Genomic DNA, 26671 nt, shown 5'->3' with positions numbered 1-26671 from the left:
TCGATTTCGATAAAAAAGGTCTCATTAAAACAACCAATTTAATTGTAATAGTTCCTAATCATTTAAATACAAAAATAAAAAGGTTTGATTTATAAAAAAAATAAAGAAGAGAGAGAAAACGAAATAATTAGCATTTTTCAAACTTTTCACTAAATTAAAAAAAAGCATTTTGTCTAGACATGGGAACTCCGCGGTTTCTATTAAATCCAATAGATTTCTAGGCAAAACATTTAAAGTCTAGGCCAGAACTCTTCGCTTTCTCTCAGCAGAGCATACCTCTATGACGAAAATTGGCAATTTTTTCGATTATTTTAGAAAAATTCATTAAAAAATTAACTTTTGTGTCTAGACTTGGGAACTCCGCGGTTTCTATTAGATCCAATAGATCTCTAGACAAAACAGAGAAAGCGAAGAGTTCTGGCCTAGGCTTTAATTGTGTTGCCTAGACATCTAAAAGGTGTACGGTGAACGAACTTTATATTGTACCACCATAACATTTTTGTACCATAACCTTGGAAATAAATTAGTATTATTATTACTATCAAAGAGGAAAGCTCTTGTCTTCTTAACCGAAAGGAATTTGCTATGGTGGTAGACATTTACAATGGGAATCTGAATGGCCGAAATAGCAGTACCTTTAAAAGAGCCCTATATCCTCGCTCCATTCTTGAATGAATGACCATCAAATCCACATTCAAACATACTTGACTAAACAATAAGGAAAAAAAATAAAAATCATAAATACAAGATATAATTTGAGAAGTGCTAGAATACCTACACAGATTTAATAAAATATATTTCAGAGATTACGTAATAAACGAACACGATGCCATGGTAACACCACGCAATCTTTTTATTTTTATTTTAATTAACGACCCCTACGTACTAGCCTATCGGGCACGCAGTCAGTCAGATATGTGACTGAGTAGCTAGGTAGCAGGGAAGTGTCGAAGTCTCCACTTTTTTAAAAAGGGACATTATTAACTGAGATGGTTGGCATCTCACGCCGGGCCCGGGCGACTACTACTCCGGAAATATCGTCATGATATTTATGGTGAGTCGGAGCCCGCTGACCGGCGCCATTAATTTCAGTGACATGTTTGACAATCTTGCCGCAGAATTTTTCCAGCTGCGATCTGTGCTTAAGCAACATGTCAGATAACATATCCCGGGATATCCTCATGCCAGTCTCGAGCTCCAGATCGCACCTGGCCCTTCCTAATGTTGCACAGTCAACAAGTAAATGAACCACCGTTTGGTCGGTTCTGTCGTCATATTATAAATTGTACAATCGTAGCTACGGAAATACGGTCTTTGAACACCTTTTGAATACTATAAGAAGTTTTATGCGGGTATGAAATAAACAAATCAATATTTGTGCCTTGTAATAGTCAATATAGCCAATATAATAGCTCCATAGAATATGAAAGTTATAGAAAAGATTAGTCTTAATAGAGAGATGGAATGAACTTCTGTAAACAAAACATTTTATTTATTTTTTAGAATTATTTATCAGTGCACCATACGAGGGAACTGGCACGGTCTATGTTATCTCTGGCAGAGAAGTTAAAGAACAAGTGCTACTTAAGAAAGAAAATCTTTTAATTAAAGATTTGAAAAAGCAGGAGATAAAAATTTCAGACTTCCAAACGTTTGGCTTCAGTCTTCATGTTATACCAGCAATTGATCGGACGCAACTAAACGGTGAGTTTATTCAAGAATTACTTGGTACGTGTACCTTCGAAGTTATACATACATTTAAAGGCACACTAACGTTACACTTGTAGAGAACACACGACAAAAATTCAATATATACATGTGTGCAGAACCTTTAAAGGGAAACATTACAATTTAAATTTAAAGAACCGAAAAGAAATAGTACAATAAAACTAAACAGTAATAAACTAGATTAAGAAATTCAATGCGCTATTTAAAAATGTAATGTTATTATTCGTGACGGAGCAGCGGTTTACGCCTGAAGACATAATGAACTGAATTACAATGCAATTAAACTAAGCACACTATGCTGTAAGTACTCCGTACTATTATTCCATTATTCTACTAAAACGCAACATAACTTTTTTTGCAAATTAAAATATTGTATAATCCTTTTAAATATAAATTTACGGCGTTCAAAGCGTAAGCGTAAATAGGCTATAAAATCTCCGACACTTTTAAATCGCCAATAAACTACGAGAACCACGCTTCATCTGACAAGTCACCATAGAGTTGCTATTGACTATGTTCGAAAAACATAATAGTTTCATTATATTGATTAGGATCTAAAATATTTTAACACGGCCGATCGTCACTTTCTTTTTACTTTTCACTCAGATTGTGTTGGACACGTTTTTTTAATAATTTTCTTGCCAATTATATCTATTGTTAGTTACGTCCTCAATTTTATAATTTTGTAGTAAGCGTTTTCTGCGATTTGTGTTAGTGTAACCTCTGTTATTGTTACCAAACTAATATAATTTCTCCATATCCTTCCGACTGACAAGCGTGGGGACTTCTTGTTAAGGATATATCGAAACTAGTATGTACTAGGGACTTATTATTTTAGTACAATCCACCGAACCGTTCTTTGTGGTACACAATTGTTAGAAATAATTTCGACTTTTAGTATTATTTAAATCAGATATGTATATTGAATTGTTTTTGTCGGTTTCAGCTTTAGCGGTTGGCAGTCCAAACAGCCAGCGAGTTACTATATATCGGAGTATACCTACAATTACCGTAACATTAAATGTTGTAGGTGACCAGGTAACATATATGTTTTTTTAACAATTGGTATACCTCTTTGGTTTATGTATGGTTTGTTGAATATGCAAAAAGGCTTTTACTATCAAAAGAAACCGTGACACACGAGTTGCGGTGGCGGTTGTCGATGGAGTATATTAATACTTAGCTTCGAACAAAGTGTTTAATATATTTGATATAAATTAATTATTTATTTAAATAGTTTGTTCTTAGCTACTTACTTTGTTGATATCTGCGATGTGTTAACTGTCTTTAATCATTTAAAATAAGAGCTTATTAAGTTAAGATAATATAAGATATATATTAGTATATAACATTCTCGTGTAACGGTATTTGTAATTAATCTCCTCCGAAATGGCTCCACCTATTTTCATCTCCCTAATGTTAAGGGTGGTCCGGTCACCCCTAATTTTTATTTAAATATTTAAGACAATTTTTTTATTGTACAGCATACAAAAATACATACAACCCTTAATTTTCACGCCTCTACGATCACCACGATTTTTATTTGTTAATGAACCTCAGATAAGGTTTTTATAGACAAAAAATCACAAAAAAACCTAAAAAGTTTTCATTCTGGAAAACTGAATAGTTTCAGGGGTTATTTATTACATACCAAAATTATCCTTGTTGGTATGTACTACAAAGTTAGGCTAAGTAAAATCACTTTAAGAAGTAACAAAGTTTGCGGGGACAGCTCCTAACTAATATAAAATTAGTGGTAAACGTAACGGTAGCGTAACAGTAACTTGACTTATTTATGAATTCTTAAAACTAAGTGACACATCTGTTTCCTAAAAGAATTTTACTGACGTCGACCTTCGATTTATATTATATTATAATTTATCAGTAATTATTGATACATAATAAGGCTTCTTTATTACTATCAAAACTAACCTTTTAAAATGTATTGGTATGCGCTTTCGAATTATAATTTAAATATAATCGTAACTTAACGAGCGTTAGGTTACACAACTCTCGCTTGAAGTTAAGGGTGATTTCTCTGATTTCCTGTTAAAAGTTTATTTCCACTTTACAGGTAGTGCGTGAATCTCACGATAACTTTACGATTCCCATTCAAGTAGGAATAATATATCCCAGAGCTGTCAATGTTACGGCAAGTATGTATAAACTTTATTTTATTTATACTTTCTAACTTTAAATTAGTGTTTATTCGTTGTACGGTCAAAAGTTTCCGATAATGCAGTAATGTATGATAATGTTAGCAAGTTATAGTATCAATTATAATAATCCCAAGTTATCTCCGAGACTGTCCCACTGGAAGACTTCCTATACGTTTAACAGGTACTCCTAGTCTCTCCAAATTGATAAAATCTATATTCTGTTTATGATAATAAGGTAATAATGTAAAAAAAAGAAATCACCAATTACACAAGAAATTGCACAAAATTGTGTGCGGCAGAATGTTCCAGAAAAATCACCTATATATTGTATAGATTCTTTAATAAAGTATTTTTATTATACACGGTTTAGTATATAAGGAACTTTTACAGAACTTACAGTCAAAGTAAGCCTTGCAAGTAACATGTTCGCCGAAATTGACGGAAAGGCCGAATTTGAACAGGATATTACGGAGATGAAACCGTATTACTTAATAAATTTTCTAGTTAAAATGGTGAGTAAGATTCGTGGTTTATGTTGAACGTTTTTTAACGAAGAGTGTCCAAACGAGTTAATATATGAAATGATAATATATGAAGTTTTATTATCGGAAGTCGTGGCAACATACGAAATGCCACCCGTATTACCTCGATGCCCACAGATGTGTTATCGAACCAATTTGACATAGGATCCAAGACTCAAGAAAAGAGCGTACCAATTGTTAAAAGGTCGGCAACGTACTCGCGAGCACTCGGGCAATGTGAGTGTATGTGGGGGACGGTATCACTTAACATGTAAGCCCAGTGTTACATAATAAAAAACATTATGACTCAATGTATGTATTTCGAATCACCAATCACATCTTCCATCAGCTGGAATTGTTTGTGTTCATCTAGTTCATAATTTCTTAATAAAATGTAATTATGAAATTTATCCATTCATATCTATTTATTTTTATTCATATTTTTTTTTTTATACAACTATCATATACGAGCTCGGCAATTTGTGCGTTTTCAGAATGATCACGATCCTCACATTTACAAATTCAAAGCGGAAGTAAAGACGAAAGAAATTAAAGGCAAGTACACATTTGTGAATAAACTTAACGAAACTTAAGAGATCAACTCTTTCTTTTACGACGATGTCTGGCGCCGTGGTAAGATAACATATTAAGTGGACAACCACCTCCATCGCTTTCTGAGAACAATGCATCTTTATGAACGTTTGTGCGATCTTTTACTTTTTGTATTACCAACCAGGATTAGTTTCTCCAAGTTCACATCGGCTCTGCTCTGGCTAAAATATGAGATATTGCTGACATATAACGCTTCATCTCAATATTTTTTAATTTTATTTTATGACGTCCCACAATCATCTCTGGCTTCTGATAGTTGATAGAATCAATAGCTAAGTGAGCCAAGTGCATGGGACAGAGTTCCTTGGTGATTGTTATGTATATCAAACGTCATTAGTGAACACGTTGTATTTTTAGGGTTTACGTAGTATATTATAGAGCCTCCTTTAATAATAAGAGATTCCCCTTATATTTAGTCAATTAAATAAAAGAAATAGTTTGGTTCAAAAAAGGTTTGCAGTCGAAATTCAATAGGCTACTGACATACGACTGACTTTGTACTTTAGATAACGCTGTTCTTTAATATGAGTTAAAGGTGATTTAGTAGTAATTTAAAGGCGAGCTTTCTGGCAATGTGGATGCCCATGGGTGGCGATATCACGTAACATCACGTGAGCCTCCAGCCCGTTTGCATATAAAGAAAAAATGGTATAAATAATTTATCATAATATATATTTATAGTAATTGTATTTTAAGGTAAGTTTTTGATTTTTCTTACAATGATTTATGTTAGTGTTTTTTTTAGATGTTTACGACAGTTCGATTGTAAGACTAAGCTCATACAGCAAAACAGAAATAGTCTACGATGTCACACGCACCTGCGACGACGATGTGTGTAGACCTCGACTATCTGCGACCTTTGATTGGTCAGGAAGGTAGATTATCTGATAACTTCTAATACCTCTGTCACCTACTAAGAATAAACATATATTTCACTTCGCTGGCTTTGTGCCACCTCCCGCCAATTACTGACTTTCAGCGGCAGCAGCCTCCTCCACTCTCTCGGTCCAGTGGTACCTAGGCCGACCTATTGGTCCCCGACCACTAGGCCGGCTCAGGTAAGCTTTGTTGACCGTCCATGCGCCAATACCTTTTTTATATAAGATTTTTTTTGTATAAATATGATCTGCCCGGCCTTTCTGTTTTTCTGTTTTTGTTAAGGCCGTTTTTTTAATTCAAATCTTGGTTTAATAGAGCCCAAATTCTGCCCCACATGGAATACTGTTCTCAATACTGGCGGGAGCTCCCCAGTACCAGCTCCTTCCACTTGACCGTATTCAACGAAGAGCGATTCGAGTCGTCGACGACCAATCACTTTCCGTGCGTCTTGATCCCTTGGCGTTGCGTAGAGATGTTGGGTCTCTCTGCATCTACTACCGCATTTACCATGGGAAGTGTTCAGAACAGTTGTTCGGTCTAATACCCGCAGCTGAGTTTCATTATCGGACGTCAAGGCAAAATACGAAATACCATCCGTATCACCTCGACGTCCATCGTTCCACAACTGAGCGTTTTCTAAGACAGTTTTTGCCAGGCACCACCACTATGTGGAACCAGCTGCCCACTGAAGTATTTCCGAACCAATTGGACTTCAAGAAAAGAGCGCACCAATTCTTGAAAGGCCGGCAACGCCCTTGCTAGCCTTTTGCCAATGTGAGTGTCCATAGGCGGCGGTATCGCTTAAAATCAGGTGAGCCTCTTGCCCATTTGCCTGCTATTACATAAAAAGATAAAAAAATCAGGAATATTTTTTTTCCTATTATTTAATAGTAAAACAATGTTTAAACAATTTAAGGAACGATACATACATATTGGGATCCTCTGAAGAGGAGACGATGATAGTGAACGTGTTAAATGACGGAAATAGCTCGGATGTCTCCTGCGCATATATCAAAGTCACGGGAGCACCTGTAAGTAAACCTTCAGAAAGAGTTGCCTGTCTCATTCATTATCTCGTCTCATTATTTGAGGATAACGGGACAGAAAGTAAATTGTTAGTCCATAAAATCATTTGATGCATGAGTCTCACAAAAATGTTATATGTATAAGGCCTATTTTACAAGACCTTAATACCATTTTAGATTATTTATTTGTGACGATAGAAACTATTTTTTTTCTGTTAAGTTTTGGCTTCAAACACATAGACAAGATGGCGTCGGATCAGTCCCTTCGACTTACCATGCTTGTAAACACGTAAACAAACGTCAAGTTTTTTATGTGTTAATTATCATTATTAATTCACACAAATACACATTATATATCATTCAAAAATAGGCTACGATGAAATTAAACTCCAAGTCTGTAATAGGATAAGCAAAGCGTCGTCATCGATTTGACCAATCTGTGAAGGTTTTTATGTCTAACGTAGATTATGAATATCCCTGAGGTAATGTGTTCAAAAAACGGTAAACACCAAAGGTAATTTTGCGCAATTATTGCCCTTACGGTGCAGGCAAACATAGTAATGACACGTCTTAAACAAAAAATTACGACATGAATTGGCAATAGATGATAATGTTTAGGATAAAAAAAGACTAATCAGAGAAACAGTTACAATCGCAGACTTAATTAATTAATATTGCAGGTCGCCTTACTCGAATGTGATCAACCCGAGGATTCCTGGTACAGGTGTAATTTAAAGATCGAGAGACATGAACTGGTGAGACATTTCTTATATACTAGATCTTCAAATTTCCATGAGTAAACAATAGTAACTGTTATGCAACAGGACATTGAGAACTTTTATTGATTAGAGTTTATATATCAATAACGGCTATATTTATTTTGTTACCGTAGTTATAAATTTTTTTATACTATTAATTTCAATACAACACAAACAGAAAAAAGGCCAGAAAGGGAATCACAATAATTGTTTTAAACCTACCTCAACCTTGAAAAACCTATTATAATTAAATAACTCTATGTTTGTCTATGGGTAACCTAGAGCGTTGTAGAGACACCAATAATCAGCGGGTACAATTACTATAATGTCTTTTTAATTTAATTTCCCTTTTTTTATTGACTGATATCATATTTCGTCTTTTATTATTGTTTAAATTCATGACAGAATGAATATAAACAATAATAAAATACATATTGCTGTGCCAAAATTAATGTAACGCTAGTACCTAGGGAGCCCCTGTAATAATTGTAATCTAGTCACCCACGACATACTAGGGAGCCCCTGTGTTGTACCCCCTGGATTGGCTGTATTGCCGTGGTACATGTTGCATGTTTAAAACAAAAATGGCAAAGAAAAGGTAGTTAAATCTAATCAAACACTAGTCATGTAAGACCTTAAGTATGCACGAGTGTTTAAGTGTGTCAATGTGTGTGTGTGCGTATTATTCACACACATATTTTACACTCTATGATTTAGCAATACGGTAAAAGTGGTGACTATTTTACCAGATACTCATCAAAATAACACTGAATATGAAAAGAACAACGAGTACGGACGAGAAACTGGTGGTGGAGGTCATTTTATACAACGACTCACCAATGTCAAGGGTTAAATCCGAATATGAGCCGAAAACAAAAGTTATACCTTATATATTGAATTCGAACGATATTGTTGTAAGTGGGTAAGTAAATCCAATCATACAAAAAGTCCTTAATGTCGCCCTTAGCAAATTTTTTTAGTTTTTTATTTGTCAATTTTTTTTATTGAAACTACAAAAACCAAGAAACATAAATTATTAGGAATACAATAGGCCGCCTTGTCACTCACAAGCAATAAAAATGTCTGAGTGTACTAGTGTACACACGTAAGAAGTGAAACTTCTTTATGACCTTATTTTTCGAAAAATGATCTACTATATACAACTTTACAGAAATTGGTTAGATCATCATAGACACAGGTAGAGAATACAATTGTTTCATTTTACCTTATTACTACTAAGACTATTACAGAATTTCAGTAATTGTAATAAATTATTACTATCATGGTTATGGTTATTGTATATTTGTGTTATTAATGGCTTCGAATCTCTTTGAATCAGCCGTGGTAGGGACAAGAAAACGATGGCGCGTAACGGAAAAAATGTGAACCGAAAAATCTGACGGTATTTTGTTTTACAACGCCGATACAGAAGTTTCACTTCAAAAATCTAAGCGCCTAAATCTTAATGCTACGATTTAGGGGAATTTTAAAAACAAAACACATTCCAATAATAACCATACATCAAAAATAGTATATATATGGCCTGGAAGGCGAGATACTGGTTGACAAAGAATGTGATCATACATTAACAGTAATGTCATGTGCGAGTCGGTAGATGCAGATTTTTAATTTAAAAATCTATTCGTTCTAGATCGACTCGCGATGAAATTATAACAGAGAGTAAGCTGAACAATGAGAACACGACAATTAATATCCATGCATTGTTTAAGGTAAGTACTACATAGGCTTTAGAGATTTGACTGTGTATACCATTGTCATTTTTAACAGGAGTCACACTTAGCGCTAAGTCACGTCACTTGCCATTAGTCACAACTCTAAATCTATTATGTCAGAAATATTATGATCGTTTATAGGTTACCAATGAGAGATCAGTCTTATGGAAAGGCGTAAAGGCCGAACTTGTAGCTACCGGCCACAGCTTCATAGAACATTTTAAGGTAATGTATGAATTCAATTTACACATAATTTTATCTATAATTCAAAGTCAGCCTTTACTTGCAGCTTCATTTTGCAGGTAAATGTTATCATTAGGTGTCAAGTAGGGCTTTTTAAATAAAAAGGATTTGGAGTTTACTTAAGTTTTTAGAAACACTTTATCGTCCGTCTCATCTCACGCTAACTTTGGGCATACGTTTTACTAGTCACTAGAGCGGCCGGAGTAAGACGCGCGGGTGTAATCATGAATTTTGCTAGCCTAATGTCCGCTCTAAGGCTAAGGACTCACGAAGCGGTTTTCACCCGCAACCGCCGTGGTTGCGGGCCCGCAGTTGTTGTAGAACAGATACATGTAAAGAATTAAAGCACATTTCACGACGCGTTTAACGCCCGCGGCGTGTGCTATTGTTTGCGGGTCCCGCTGCACCTTGTACCGGTCGAGGGTCGCGGTCCCGCAGCTGCGGCGGCATCCGCGTCCTCAACCTTAACAAGCGGTGCCACAACTACTACTAACACTAGTACTTTTGCATCAACATCAGAAGCTTTTTCTACACCTACCACCTCAGATTCTTCTCAAGCAGGTGCTAAAAGAAAAAAAACACGACGCCGATAAAGCAATAAATAGAGATGTTGTCTCAACGTGAAAATAGACATTTGTCAAAAATATATAACGATCTCTTTCCACAATCAGTGGATGCACCCAGAACCTTTTAGGCCTTCTCTTTGTAATTATTCTGTGAAGTAAGTATAACGCAACACCTCGTTTCTGGTGTGTTACCATGGCTGTCTGGAACTTAACGGATCATTTAACCGCCCGTATTGTGATAATCAACCACCAAGTTTGCGATCATCGCAAACGTATCGCATCGTCTACGTAGCCGTACAAATCTCCGGTGTCGTGAGTTTTGAAAGTAGAACTCCATTCCGTCACCGCGGCGGGCACGTGTGGAAACCGCTTCGTGAGTCCTTAGCCTTAATTTATTAACTTAATGTAGATTCGAGAAAAGATCATACAGATTTATGCTACACCATTTAAGGCCAGACAGACAAGGCATAGAAGTTGCAGGTGTCGGCAGTTAATTGTTTGTTACTGAAAAACTGAAAATTCATAAATAATTGTGATTACAGGTGTTTTCATCAGACTTCCAGGAATGTTCTCTATCGGAGAACTTCACATACCACTGCAATTTAGATATAAAACCGAACACAATCGTACAGATAGGGACAACGACTCAGTTATTAAAAAATTACACAGGTACTTACCCCAATATTTGTTAGGTCATGGGTTAATCCAAGGGCCAATCTAGCTATCGTGTCAGAAGATTACACAGTCGTTAGGACTTTTTTTAAACCATTATTAATGATCTTCAAACATATTGTTAAAAACAAAATTGCAAAGGGTATTTAAAAATGAACTTAAAGCTGTCCAGACCCAAGCGCACGACCAGCAAGATCTGCAGGTAGAAATGGCGTTTTTTTTGGGCCTCAGCCGGGGTACAACATCCATACGGGCAAGGCAATTATAAATGTGCTATCTCCTATTCGTTAGTTTAGTTAAACGCGCTAATGTAAGGAATGTATTGTATTTTTATTGAGAATGGCTATTGGCCTCACGCTAGGCTCAAATGTCGGTAAAACGCAGCTAGTAAAATTTATGTTTGACCGATCACTGTCTTTTCACCAAAGTTGAAGTGATTTTTATATTAAAACCATGAAATAAGAAATTTTAGTCTTGGTATCAAAGGACTTTTTCACTTTAATTACACGATTTCAGTGAAACAGTTGAGCATTGACAAACTGAAAACAATGACAACGCTGATACTGACAGTAAGCAATCGATTGGAATCTAAAGAGAAGATGTGAGTAATATAATTTTATTTTTTTTCATCTACAAGTACAGTATATTCTGATAGATATTTTCCGGAAAATTTAGAAAAATTCTGTTACATTAAAAAAATTCATTCTGCGGCTTGCACGTGCAATTACTAAAACAAGATGTATGCTTAAAAGATACAATAAAATATGATGTCACAAATTTTACAAACACATAAATTTTATTAAATCATAAAATGTCAGACTTAAGAAAAAACTAGCATACAATGAAAAACAAAAACTAAATAGAAACTTAAACATAGTTAAGAGCGTAATACTCAAAACTATGGTAAGGAGGAAGATATCAATATTTTCATTAATGTTGATACTTCAGTTATAAGTGAGAGATAGACTGGAACATTAAAAGTAGCAGATAAGTTAGTCGTAGAAGACTTAAATGTAGTATCTCCAGGATTACAAAGAAAGGAATATTTAACAAGGTCAGTATGAGTATTGAAATTGAATATTGTATTGAAACTTATTTATAAGTTCTAAAACAACGTGTGCATAAAGTTATACAACTAAATATAACATTACAAATTTTAAACACATACACATCAATTATATTATAACATAAGCAAGCTAGCAAGGGAAAAAAATAAGCAACCACAAAATAATAACTGAATAAGTAATAATAAATAAAATTAAATGGCAACTTAAACCTCATGATTAACAACATTACGGAAAGTTTGAAGAGTGTTGTAAAATTTATATTTTCATAAATTTTAGTAATACTAAAGTTGTACAAGCGAGAAAGCCTATTCACTAGACCATTAAAAGTAGCAGATAAATAAGACCAATAAAGTCACGTCGGAGTTTTAGAGTATCTAACATGAAATTGTCCAAACGAGCCTCATACGTTTGCAAAGTTTTCTAAGGAAAGGTTTTTGAACTGTTTTAATGCTATTTATGTGAATTTTGTGTTGACCAGATTACATTGTTTAATGCTATAATGGAACACTGCAATAAATCTCTGTGAATGTAAACGAAACGCTTCTGTGATTTGTTTGATTGCATTGGTTAACATCATTTAGTTGAACGGTTGAACACACGACATAACACGTCATAACTTAACGCCCGTTTGCCCAACGAAAACTGAACGCAACGTTTCGTCTAGCTTCTTTTGTTTTATGTTCTTCCCACGAAGATTCTGTTTATAAACCTTTCGTGAATTTTGGTAAGAGCGTAATAATAATAATTAAATCTAAAGAAAACATGTTGTTATTCCTGGGTAAATAATAAAACAGGATATTCTTTATCTGATCTATGTCTTCTTTCAGATTGACAACAACGCTATCATACCGTAAAGATAAAACATTTGCTCAGAATCAAACTTCAATAATAATCGCCGCGTGCGTCGCTGCAGCAATAATTTTAGCACTGTTGATTTATGGATTATACAAGGTCAGTACAAAATTATACCATCAAGTAATCAGAGTAATCTGTTTTGTACTTATAAAACAGATTTCTGTATCTGTTTCATGATCATGTGTCAATTTAATAGGCAAGTAGGAGGTCTCGTGTGCCTGTCACACACTGTCGACTTTTTGGGTCTATGGCATGGCGGTTTCCTCAAGATGTTTTCTTTCACCGTTCGATCGAAAATTAAATTAAATAGAAAAATTCCATAGGTGCACGGCTGGGGTCGAACCTATAACCTTAGGTATGAGAGTCGCACGAAACTGTACAATACTGCTCTATACATACAATAAAATATCATCACATAACTAAAAGAAAGATGATTACGAAAAAACAAAAAAAAAAACAATGAGTCAATAATATGATTTAAATCAATTTGTATTAATAAGTAACATGTTTTTAAGAATATTTTGTACTGATTATAGATGGGTTTCTTCAAGAGAGAGGAAAAGAAGAAACTAGAGCGACTGAGGAGTACAATTGTGAGTCATCTCACTATAATCCTTTTAACTCCAAGAAATACTAAATTTTATTAAAAAAAATTATAATTAACTAGTATTTAGATTAGCTTTGACTTTTGATTTTGCGTGAGACTAAAGTTGACCGTGGTTGCCACCTAGTTATGCACTAGACACTTAAGAGATACAAAGTGTTGATACATAATGCGCCTCAAATGATTTACAATCCTAAATAAATAATGAAGATTGCATTTATTTCTTCGATTATTTTATAGACAAGTATGTGATCAACCATCTGTGTCTTACATACGACAAATTGCGTTAAATTCTGATAATGACTAAAAAATCTATGATGCACATCCAGGATTTGAACACATGATCTTAGGAGTAAAAGCCTTAGCCAATTAAAAATATCTTGGTCAAAAATCAAAAAACATCTTTTAAAATAGGTAACACAATGTATACTTATGAACGTCAAAATACGTTGGTTACAGAGAAGACCTGCTCCCTCAGAACCTGGAATATCAGATCAAAGACGCGAGTCAGCATTTCCGTCAGATAATGAGGATTGTGTGAGTATCACTAAGAGAAAAAGATCATTGATACAATACTGTCTTTAGTTTTTTTATTGAAATAAAACTACATTGACATATAAAGGAATTAAATTTAAGTTTAATTTTAGATTTTTTATTTCAGTTTTGATTGTTTATGCTTATAATATCAGTAGATAATAGAACAATATTATGTTAATTGACGATAATTTTTATATTAAAAAATGTGTGCGTGTACACACGTAAGAAGTGAAACTTCTTTATTACTTTATTTTTCAAAAAACTATCTACTATATGCAACTTTACAGAAATTGATTAAATAAAATAAAATTAGATAAAGTTTAATAAAAAGCTTTTATTATCATAGACATGAATGCAAATAATACAATACAATACAAGGTTATTACAGAATTTCATTAATTGTAATAGAATTTAGAAATTACTATCAATATATCGTTATTATATGTTTTTGTTATTAATGGCTTCGAATCAACCTTGATAGGGACAAGAAAAAGATGGCGCGTAACTGAAAAATGTGACGCGTAACACAAAAATGTGACGGTAATTTTTTTTCCAACGCCGATAAAGTAGTTTCACTTCAAATACTTGAAGGCAAAATTCTCTTAATGATCTGTTGTGTTATTTTTGTATAACTAATTATTTATTAAGAAATTAATGATATAATAATTAGACGGAGCTAGAAGTCATCGACTGTTCGGAGGACGTGGTGCAGAATTTGCAAAGTTCAGAAGCGGAATCACGAGATGAAGTGGTTCTTATTGGAAAAGAAAGAAACAGTAATTAGATTAGATTAGATATTTTTTAGTAGAAATTTTAATTCCAGCATGACACAAAAATTGTATGTAGTAATTTAAACAAATCGCATTACGTTGTAAAATATGAGACAGAATATGATATTACTAACCTCTATCACTTCGATGTCCGCTTTTTTTAAATAGAATCTTGCTGTTGGCCTTAAGGGCCTTTACAGCTCAGCTTGGGCTGTTTTGGCGAGCGTAGCTCGGCCTGAATGGGCATTTCCCGCGACTAACGCAAGGGCGTCCTGTGAGACTCAAACCTCGGCTTGGGCCGTCGCGGCGAGGTCAAACGCCTGAAGGAGGGAATCGATGTCCGTCGTTCAACTAAGCGTTTTTAAGACATTTTAGTGCGCCCACTACTTCTGTGTATAACGAGCGAGGGAGAATCGAGAAAAAAGCGTACAATAATAAGGCAACATACAAGCGCGCGGGCATTGACACTCACATTGCCATATAATAATGAAATCGCGTTTATGATTTTAAATTGAAATTAAATTAATAATAAGTATTATAAAAGTTTGTATTGTTTCGTATAGTTAAGTTTTGTGTTTCTTCTGGCCGTAATTTTAAGTAACAATAACAGTATAAAAAGATATTTTACATTAAATGGAATTGTAAAACAAATGTTTAGTGGTTGTTTTATTACACAAATTTACAATATTCTTAACCTTAATAGTAACATTTAATTTACTACAAATTATTTAATCGCGTACTATAGTTTTTAATATGGGTTGTTTATATATATGAATGATACGCGAATATTGGAAGGAATGTCGCAGCTGTCAAAGTCAAGTAATTTATATAAATTAGGCCTATATAAAAAGCACACATGAAAGTCAAAATTTGGTTGCCCCTTCCAAATGGTAGTTTCATATGGATATACTATACTTACTCTTATAAAAAAGTTTTACAATAATTTGTTTACTGATTTGATAATAAAGTGTGAAGACGAAAGAAATTACTATACTAAAATAAAATAGGCGCATGGTGTTATAAAAAACAATGCAGCAGATAAATAAATGTTTACCTACTTACTTATGTTACCTGTTTTTATATATGTATGTTTTTGTTTTTGTTTGTATAAGGTAACAAAGTGTGAAAAAAATACTATGTATATACATCACATTCACAAATATTGTAACTATATATTTTAAAATATTCTTCATAAAGAAGAAATCATTAACACACAGTCAAACAGCGTGTAATGTGTGTCATCGTCCTATGGAGCAGGACCAGCAACCAAGTACCCTATACGTCAATACAATAGTATGTGGTATGTACTTACAGCTTAAAGTTGTTACGTATACAATTTACTAAATCAATTCTATTTTGACAACTTCTGCATTTAAAATATTCCCAAACACTTGTCAGGAAAAGTCGGGCTATACAGGAACACTACAAAAACAAGAATCTTATCCAATAGTATGTGCCAGCTAATCAGAGTAAACAGTAAATCTATAGAATATGTTGACAACTATGTATATTTAGGAAAACAAGTATCTTTCGACAAAAACAGCAGTAAAGAAATAGATAGAAGAATAAATGCGACTTGGAAGAAGTACTGGACACCAGGAAATTCTGAAAGGAAACTAAAGTCTACAACACAAGAAGATAACAATGGATTCAAATATTCTACATTGTCTGACATGCGGAAGTCAAACGTGGGTTTTCAGTAAGAAATCAACTAGAAAAATCCTGTCTTGCCAGCATGCCACGGAAAGAAGCATCTTAAAGTTGAGAAGAATAAACAAAATAAGAAATGTTGATATTCGTTAAAAAACAAAACTTACAGATGCACTTATACATGCTCTAAGGCTTAAATGGAAATGGGCAGGTCATATTGCCAGAGCGCGAGATAAAAGATGGATACTAGAAATAACATAATGGACTGGACCTACTGGAAAGAGATTTATAGGAAGACAAAAGACAAGAGGCCATACAAAAACTAGACCACTAAAAAAGTAACTTAATTTTTTTAAACGTATACTAACATAACTAATACTAATACTAAGGAATGTAAACTAACCACTTATTATATGAATTTATTAATAAAGCTTTAATAATAATAATAATTAACATCACAAATATGAGGAAGGAAATTTGGCCCCCAAATATTATATCAAAACTCGTGGCTTATCTCATTCTAACTACTTCAGTGAACTTCCACCGTTGCAAGTATTAGGTTAAAAGTATATCTGCTGCAGTCACTCTCCTGTGTATTTCTTACAAATCTTTCATCAATATATCTCACCTCTTAAATATTAAGAAATGAAGTCGCATATGTCAGTATGAACGCGATAAATTCAAAAATTACCTAACTATTATTTATGTAAATTAAATTAAAATAGAAAAATCTATTGTTGCAAACCGAGACGCGCGGTCTCAAGTTCAAGGGTAGCCCACAAAGGCCTACATAGCTAGGCAAGGTCCGTCAAGGACATAATTTCCAATAAGTTGTAGATTCGAAAAAATTAAAACGTGACTATTATACGGCGTTTGATTTAGTATAACAGTGTGAACTAATTATAAACAATGATTCAACCAGGAAAATGATCATAGAAACGAACATTAAATATGTGAAGGACATATTCCGATGTAGTGTTTGTTACATTATTTCTTTAATTTATATCTAACATGTTTTGGGGTAAGTAATTTATTAAAATTATATACTTATATGAACGTATACATTTTGTATAGTTTATTGAAAATAAAATTTATTTCCATCTCAAAGCTTTTAAACAATTATAGGATTGTTTTTGGAAATTGTGTTTCACTCAAAAAGTGATGAGTATGAAAATGATTAAAAGTTATTTTATTTTTCGACGTAGTCTCTCAGGTTTATACACTTTGTATATTTATCTAAGCCTAGGATTCCATTTAAATGCAATCCTGTTCTCGATATCGAATATCGGAACTTTATTTCCTGCGTACAAAGTCATAATAGTAGCTCCATGATTAAGGTATTCGATGATTACCATCCCAAGGGCGTACCGGAAAAAACAGCCTATGTTTTTTTTTGACAATAGATAGCGTTAATAATTATTATTAACGCCTACTTTATGAATCAATAATCTCTCGTCATAACAAATAATAGTTATCTGTGAACTTGATGTGGCAGTCGTGATGGAATCACTAATGCTTGGATCTCGGCCTACACTGGAGTCTGGTCGCAATAACCATTAAAACATTTCATTTCCTGGAAGGAAACTGAATGACCGTGAAACTGAACGTCGGCTAAATTAGCTTTAGAGAGCGTTCATGGGCGGCGGTATCACTTTACAAAAGATTTACCCCTGTTCGAAAAAAACTTAGATTATGGAGGAGCATGAACCCCTAATGTTGGTCTCAAGTTTTGCTATTCCAACACCGTAGTCAAATTTTTCAAGCAGAGATATTTTATGACCGCCCTAACTTAAATTTTATCCATTTTTCAAAACACGTTTCAATGCGACCCAAACAAATGAGTTCTTTTTTTACACATAAAATATTTTTTTAATATAATCATATCTAATATCTGGGCTATGCCTGACGGCTGACATACATATTTATATTTATTTTTGCTTGGAGAATGTAACACATTATCACTATTTTTTTTCCCTCGTCAAAATGAAAATCTTGTTTAGCCGAATTTACTGTTAATTGTTCACAGTTTTATTGCTCATACGAGTTTGGATGGTGGACAGCTTCTTCCATGAAGCATCAATGAAGACTTTTGAAGCACCTATATCTGTATCGAAAAAAGGATTATTTGGTTACAGTATTTCGTACGAGTCATCAAAAAAACGGTAGACAAACAAATGAATGCACATTATATATTTTTTAACTAAGTATGGTAGGAGACTTAACGCGAATTTTGACTCCCGTATATCAAAATTCAATACATTTTTGACGTCCTGTTATAACAGTAGCACCTCTGCTGCAGTGGAAAGTATGTGTGAAGAAAATCCAAAAGGAGATATAAAATAAAAATAAATAACCAACATGCGGCATATTTCGGCATTTGATCACCTAGGATCCTTTTCACTGATGTTTATTTCTGATCGCTTAATCGAAATCGAAATCTTTTCCCTAGACCCTCACTTAGCACATTAAAATTTCAATTTTCAAACTCATTATATCAAATTAAACTTTTACAAAATTTGTTATTTACAAAGCAATGAAAATTATTCATATTTCAAAGTTAATTCTAGACTGATAGCTGGCGCACCAAAGGGAGATATTATAGGACAAGTATTCACAATTGGACTTGGATCGGAAAGGACTGGGTTTCAAAAAATTACCTTTAAAGAATTGAGTAAGTATATTTTTCATGACTAAACCTATCCGTACGTAGATTCATAATCAATTTTCAGATTGAGAACTAATATAAATATCTATTTAGCCTTTTGAATGCTTTTTGAAAGCTTTTCGTTGGATGAATCGTGTGTAAGGTATATTTAAATATAAAATTGAATTTTATAGCATTGACAAACGATGTTCCACAACTGAGCCTTTTAAAAGGCAGTGTCGCTCCACCACTATTTGTTTTTATATAATAGAAATGCAACGAGCCTATGGGAGGCCCATAAAGGGTAGCCATTGCATCCCATGGATACCCATTTTTAGTTGGTATTGCCGGCCTTTGAGGGAGGAGTACACTCTAGCTTTAAACACACACACACTAGATGAGCGTCCTGCCCGTTTGCCACTGTTCTATTAAAAAAGCGAATACTGGCGCCATCTACTAGATATTCGGCCTGATTTTTGTAAATCTCTACACATATATAAACATGTTAGCGTATCTTTATATTTTAGAAACCAAACTCGCTTACACAAATAAAAAAAGAGCGCAAAGCTGGTGGCTCGGCACCTCTGTCGCTGCATCAGATGATTTCTTCGTCGTAAGTATAAGTCTTCTGTCTCATAAGTTATTTTCTTTTTATGAGGTCGCTTAGTAAAGCCGTCAATTACGCAATTTAATTTTTTTAGTGAATTATTATTTTTAATTAGGGATTAATAAGTCTACAACGGGGAACATAGGCTCTGTCTGTTACGTTGCCACACTTGTTATTTTAAAATAATTTCTTGATTTAGATGTAAAATCGTGTCGGATGCGATTTTTAGCTAATATTTTGTAGTAAGGCATCAATTTAATGAGTCAAATTCAAAATCATTTATTCATATAGATAACACAATGTACACGTATGAACGTCAAAAACAGAAATGTATATAAATGTGTATATGGCATGTGCATTTATTCCTTTACTTTTATTTTAATTATAGACTTGTGCTCCACGTTACACTGATGATGAACCTATAAAAAAACGGAACGCATATGGTTAGTGGTTTTTTTTATTAAAAAATTCAAAGACCTACCTTGAAACCCAAGATCTTTGATAGGGTTGCCTGGCTCATCATTTTAAATATTTTTAAAATGTCAACATAACAAAACAGTTACTAGGAGTTATATTAATTAACTAAGATACTTTGATGCCATTAACAAAACGCTAAAACAATTTATTTGATAACGTAACACTTCAAATAAATAAAAAATAAATCAATGGCGCTACAACCTTTTTAGGTTTGGGTCTCATATTTCTGAATCTGTTTCACCGTCATTTGTCAGTCTAAAAGGCAAGTAGGTGATCACCCTCCTGTGTCTAACACACTGTCCACTTTTTTGGTGTAAGGCAAGCCGGGTTCCTCACGATGTATTCCTTCACCGTTCGAGCAAATGCTCGTTGCGCACATAGACAGAAATTTCATTATTGCTCAGCCTATCAACCCTACGACTTCAGGGATGAGAGTCGCACGCTGAAGCCACTAACACTTACCTTAACCAAATTGATAATTTCGAAGCTTATTTACGAAATGATCATGGTAACAATGACGGAAGTATAATTTATATAATCCTTTATTCTATATTTTATATGATAAATAATTTAAGCGATGTCCTGTAATTTTCAGATAAGATGTTTGTTAATTATGGTGTTTGTGGCATAGAAGGTAATAATTCTTCTTTAAGATTCTTAAATCCAATGACGGCTAAAGACAGACAGCGCAATGCAACTGGGATAGTAGGTAGGTGCATACATTTTAATGATAAAGGTAAAAGTTTCAAAATACCTCCAAAATAATAGAACGGCGGAAAATTATGTCTCGAGCCTTATCGTAAGGCCGGCAACACACCCCAAATCCCCTAAGTGACGATACGCGGAGGTAAGCACTCAATTTAAATTTCTCGGTTGTCTACTAACCCATTAAACAAAATAAGAATAATACATTTTGAATTAATCTGTAATTGAAAACTTATGAAATTTGCATTCTGTCCCGACTTTTAGCATGCTCTAGTGCCTGCTCTCGGATTGGTTAAGGGGCACTCTTTTACTGATTTTTTATCAATTACAGAGAATGCTATGGACAACTTTGGGTGGAGTATAAAAATAAAGGAACCTGAAGATATCGTGCTTATAGGAGGACCATCTCAAATTACAGGTAAGACTATAATAATTGTACCGAGGTTACACTGAAAATGTTTAGAAAATGAAAGTGTTTTTTGATGTAATCTCCGTTCCTCTCTACACATCGTCCCATTCGATGGAACCACTGTGAAAAGCAGTGGACCCATTCTTCCTTAGGGGTCCGAATTCATCGAATTTTATCCATAGCACTTGGGAATAAATGAAAGTCGCAGGGTGCCAGGTCAGGACTGTATAGCGGATGACTCATTATCTCGACACCTGCCATAGTCTTTTGGTTTCGGGTTCGTAGTAATATATCCAGCTTACACCACCTGTGTCAATGTCAAATACAGCATTTGAGTCACCACCCTTGAACTTATCTAACATTTGGTGATACCAATCCATGCGAAGGTGTTTCTGGTCGTCGGTTAAAGTATGCACTGATGTTATCTTCAGTAGATGCTGTTAAAGGACGTCCCTCACGCGGATTACAATTGAGGTTGCTACGTCCACGCTTAAACTTATTAAACCAATTGTAAATCATTGACTGAAAATTTTCTCGTGTTAGGTTCATTTTTAAGTGTAACAAGAGTTTTAAATTTTCCGCCAATTCACAAAAACAAATGATAAATGAATGCAATGTACTACATTAGGTTATCAAAGAGTTCTAAAATTGAAATTCAAAAAACGTTTTTATTACCAATGTTTCTAACTGGCCAGTTCTAAATATTTTCAGTGTTACCCACGTATCAACGTCGTGGTTTAAAAATTATAATAAATTCTTATATTATGTACGTTTACAAAACAATTTCAGGACGAGTCATAGTTTATCAACAACCGAAAAAAAACCCGAATAGATATCCTATTTTAATTAACAAGTTTATCCTGCCAAATGACCCTGTTCGTTTTAATTTTGGTAAGTTATTTATTCTAATAGAGATTTTTGTCGAAAGATTGTTGAATATAAACCAATGAGGTATGAAATAATTATTTAATAAGTCTTGTCTACAACACTAGTAAAAATATATTTATTTTAAATATAAGGAACGATTGAGAAAGTGATATGAGAGAGGCTTATGAATTAGCGTTTTGCTAAATATTTTTGTCCCACGAGATTGTATATACATAAAATATATGTGAAGAGACGATATAAATAACCTGGCCGGAAGTTCAGTTCAAAAACATTTAGAAAAATATTCTTAAAATTTGAAAATTCAAATACCTGTGTATTGTAGGATTATTTTTTAAAATCTGTTAGTAGTCTAGGTAACTTCAAATAACTTAAAGCTTTCTTATTTTATTCTTTTATTTATTATTTATTTATTTATTGTTTTATTCTCGGGCTCAATAAAGCCTTGATTATATATTGAAATTAAGTTTTTTAATGTTAAATGCACTTATTATAATCAAATTATAAAAACTTGCCTATATTCTTTTAGGTTACAGCATAACTTATGGAAATTTTTTTGGTGATAAATCGGTGGAATACGCTGTAAGCACTACTTACGGAGACGTGGGATTTCCAAAGGTAAGGTTTAATAACCAAACATTATAACAATCATCGTATCTTACTTTAATATCTTCCAGACTTGAGCAGAGACTTATTTCTTGAACCGTTAAACCGTTTTGTAAATTTTATATAGGAATTCGGTACGGAAGATATAATCCTCCTTTTCTTGGATACCATACATATTACTTATTACAGAAACAGGATTTACGTCTGGTCTTACTAGTCCAGTTTCTCGTCTCAGTATGGTCTTATAAAAATAAATATCAATGAAACAGATGCAGAAGGGCGTCTTATGTCATATTGCGTGGTTATGGGACGCACAAAATTATTTATTAATATATGTTATATTCCAACTGCTATCTATTTAAGACCATTTTATACTAAGCCTTTTTTTTAATTTTAGGTTTATTTTTTTAACTCAAAATTTGCCCACATAAATACCTTAACACACGAAGAAATTGGTACTTTATTTGGAGGTTGCCTATGCACTGTTCGGTTGTCAGCTGATTATGATTCTCTGTTAATTGGTGCTCCGTTGTATGCGAAATCGGCCTATGAAAGTGACACAGGCGCTGTTTATGTATTTCAACCAAATTCTGGCACTTCTCCTACAGTAAGCGATCTTTATTAACCATATCATTATAAAAGAAGTCATAACGGCTATTTTATAAAATTAAATTCGACGATTGATTCAATAATGAACAAAGAGCTAATTTTACGTAGTTTAGTATACAAGAAAAATAGAACGTAACACATATATGCTAAATGATTCCGCGCCCTGGACAATCACACTGCCAAAAGGCTCGCAACTGCGATAGAAGCATCTTAAGAGATGTTACGCTCTGTTCTTAAAGGGCCCTAAGTCGAATCGATTCGGAAATACCTGGACGAACAACTGGTTCAATATAGTACTGGTGCGCGTTACAATGTATCTCAAAAAATCTATATTAATAGGCGTTTTTGGGTTCATACGCGTATGCGCAATAACCACAATTTTTCATTACGTCTTAAATTCATGAACAGTTCATTATTAAAATTGGATTGTTATTACTACATATTTATTTACACTTCATTATACATACATATAAAAAATAGTTTACATAAGTTATAACTTATAAGGCAACGGGCCACAAGCGTTTCTACATATATCATTGTCCTCATACATACATTATATAGTCATCGTTAATGTTAACGCTTCCGTAAGAAAGTTACATTTTTATAAATGCAAAAAATATATATGAAATTTCTATTAATTTTAATTAAAAATTTTGGTTGTTTAAACTTTTAGAAATTTTATAATTTTCAGATGCTTACTCGTAAGAAGATTCTAAAAGGCAAATCTCCGGGTGGGCGTTTTGGTTTAACGATGGTTAATCTTGGTGACATGGACGGTGACGGCAAAGATGGTACCAATTCTTTTATATCAACGATTCATTGAATATATTTTATTGCTTTTTATTAATAACTAGTGCAATCCTGCAAAAGCAGCGACTCTCATCGGTCATAGGTTCGACCACCGGCTGTGCACCTATAGAATATTTAGGCATACATAGATAAAGTATATAGGTGCACAGCAGTGTGTGTATGCATTTAGCATTCGCTCAAACTGTCAAGGAAAACATTGAGAGGAAACTGGTGTGCCTGAGACACAAAAAGTCGACGGCAGGTGTCAGGCACAGGATGATCATGATCACATCATGAATCAGATACAGATATCTTAGGTCCAACCCTAAAAAGGTTGTAGCGCCACTGATTTATTTATTGAATATTTCCGAGATTATTTATTTGGAAATTTTGTCTTAAATTTACATATAAACCTATATTTATTTTATACATATCACATTCTTAGCAAATAATTGATACAAAATATTTGGTCACTTAGAAGTTGCAATAGCAGCACCATATGAAGACAACGGGGCTGTGTACATTTACACCGGCAATGCTTTAGATAGCGAACCGGAAAAATACATGATGAAAATCAAGCCAGAAGGTTTCCAGACTTTTGGGCTAAGTCTAGCCACATTATGGGATTATGATGATAATGGAAGCAATGGTTTGTAGGCTCAGTTGTTTTTCTTATGATTTTTTTATTTCTATGTTTATTTATACTGCACTGGTTTATTTAAAAAATATTTATTACAGGCTCGATAATGTCGATGTATTCATTTTTATGGCTTTTGTTTTTTTCGTATAATTTAATCTCGTATCGTATTTGAATTAGGAACTAAAGGTTTTATAGTGTACTTTACATAGAGAATAACGAAACCATAAACATAACATAGCTGAAACAATGTTCAAATATCAAATTTATTGGTCACGTGAATGTTCGATTTCACGAAGTTATAAGTTGGCGCGAAATCTCTTTAGTCTATGACAAATTAGTATTTGACTTATCTCTGGCCACGTCCGATGTGCGCTGTGCCAAAACCCTTTAAAATAAATTTATATTGTTATGTAATTATTTTTATTATTTCTCGTTATTAGCGATAAAACCTCCTATTAACCTACGTAATTGTTATTTCATATATTTCGTGTTTCATGTATTTCTAATTTCAGGTCTAGCCATTGGTGCACCAGAGAGTGATAAGATAGTCATATTAAGATCCTTTGCATCAGTTACTGTAAATTTAAGAACGGAATTTCCTCTTTTACAGGTAAGTAATTATTTTTCAAGGGACCTTAGTACCCTACGACTTACACGAAAATCAGTATCTGTTGCAACACTTATAGTTTTTGGTTTCTTATTCCACTTGCTATACAGAATAATTAAAACAGAAGTAACTCCGTTCTCCGTCCATAACGGAAACTCATGACATGATTCTTCAGATTTATATAATTTTGATAAAACATCACTACTTAATGCTTAATACTACCTAATTTAAAAACGGCAGTACCTATAGTACTTGACAGATTATCTAAAAAAAATACAATTCCGAACTTCATTTGTTTTGAGATAGAAAAGATGACCTTAACGTCCTTAAAAATGAAGGTTTAAGGTAGTATATTTATCACAACCAAAACTCAACCTAAGCCAGTGGATTATGGGATTTCAATTTGTAACTAAAATGTATACTCGTTATTTTAGTTTGAAAGTAACAAGAGCGATGAGAATATAACCTTTAAAGTGATTTTATCTGTTATTTATCCGAAAAAAGCGAAAAATGTAACAGCTGGTAAGTACGTTTTTAAATGTTCTGTACTATTTATATTCCCATATCTATTTTGTCAGCAATTTAGGTAACTAAAATGACTTTTACCCATGAAATGTATTGTATTGGTATTTTTTATTTATAATGTTCATAAAACACATCTTATTAACATACATTTAACAAAAATAAATATAATTACAATTTTTACTACTCTAAGATCGCTCCCCGTCCGGGAGGCTTCCTTCAACTTTTTCCACCCTAATTTATTTAGTGCATGTGTATTTTGTATTGACTGATAAAAAATTGATCCCTGGATAAGTAAATCAAGCTCGTGTTGGTGGCGATGTTTCACACATTCCATTCTTTCCTCGGATATAGAAAACATCTAAAAAAGAAAATCATGGATTTTTAATATTACTTTTGCTCTCAAATATCACATGGTACAAGGAGGACAATCAGATACTTATGGTAATATGGTATAGAAAGGAATGTCTTAAATAGGAACTTTAAAAGGCGAAGGATAATTCATTAAGCTTAATAATAGCTTAGACGGTGATTAAAAATAAAATAATTTTGTAGATATCAAAGTGACAGCCGAGTTAACGGATGAGCAATCGAAATTTGTAAAAAATCCAGAAAATGGAATATATTCATATACTCAATCGTTAACAGACAAATTGTCGTCATATAATCACACTATTCCCGTGACTGTTGTTATTCCGGTAAAGTATTTTTATTTTCTTTAATCTAACACTACTGCTGCTGCTTTTGCTGCTGTTTTGTTTTTTTATATACCTACATCTGTGCTCTCTAATT

At 33.5% G+C, this 26671-nt stretch overlaps 1 protein-coding gene across 1 annotated transcript in view; it reads left to right on the top strand.

The window, feature by feature from the left end:
- LOC123720265 overlaps window positions 1–26671 on the top strand; it is a 42505-nt gene that overhangs the window by 8472 nt on the left and 7362 nt on the right. The window contains exons 10-40 of the mRNA XM_045676805.1: window positions 1504–1704; window positions 2675–2766; window positions 3803–3884; window positions 4278–4399; window positions 4903–4963; window positions 5766–5895; window positions 6816–6930; window positions 7605–7679; window positions 8432–8604; window positions 9334–9412; window positions 9557–9640; window positions 10767–10893; window positions 11413–11497; window positions 12791–12914; window positions 13355–13411; window positions 13882–13959; window positions 14630–14735; window positions 18406–18541; window positions 18947–19050; window positions 19551–19636; window positions 20019–20073; window positions 20703–20816; window positions 21144–21230; window positions 22011–22112; window positions 22636–22724; window positions 23110–23319; window positions 24013–24112; window positions 24589–24759; window positions 25263–25360; window positions 25792–25879; window positions 26435–26577. Coding sequence (XP_045532761.1) covers window positions 1504–1704; window positions 2675–2766; window positions 3803–3884; window positions 4278–4399; window positions 4903–4963; window positions 5766–5895; window positions 6816–6930; window positions 7605–7679; window positions 8432–8604; window positions 9334–9412; window positions 9557–9640; window positions 10767–10893; window positions 11413–11497; window positions 12791–12914; window positions 13355–13411; window positions 13882–13959; window positions 14630–14735; window positions 18406–18541; window positions 18947–19050; window positions 19551–19636; window positions 20019–20073; window positions 20703–20816; window positions 21144–21230; window positions 22011–22112; window positions 22636–22724; window positions 23110–23319; window positions 24013–24112; window positions 24589–24759; window positions 25263–25360; window positions 25792–25879; window positions 26435–26577 — 3374 coding nt within the window. The remainder of the gene's footprint in view (window positions 1–1503; window positions 1705–2674; window positions 2767–3802; window positions 3885–4277; window positions 4400–4902; window positions 4964–5765; window positions 5896–6815; window positions 6931–7604; window positions 7680–8431; window positions 8605–9333; window positions 9413–9556; window positions 9641–10766; window positions 10894–11412; window positions 11498–12790; window positions 12915–13354; window positions 13412–13881; window positions 13960–14629; window positions 14736–18405; window positions 18542–18946; window positions 19051–19550; window positions 19637–20018; window positions 20074–20702; window positions 20817–21143; window positions 21231–22010; window positions 22113–22635; window positions 22725–23109; window positions 23320–24012; window positions 24113–24588; window positions 24760–25262; window positions 25361–25791; window positions 25880–26434; window positions 26578–26671) is intronic.

Source organism: Pieris brassicae, chromosome 2, assembly GCF_905147105.1.
Source record: "Pieris brassicae chromosome 2, ilPieBrab1.1, whole genome shotgun sequence".
Classification (NCBI taxonomy): Eukaryota; Metazoa; Arthropoda; class Insecta; order Lepidoptera; family Pieridae; genus Pieris; species Pieris brassicae.
This window is presented reverse-complemented; position numbering and strand designations above follow the sequence as displayed.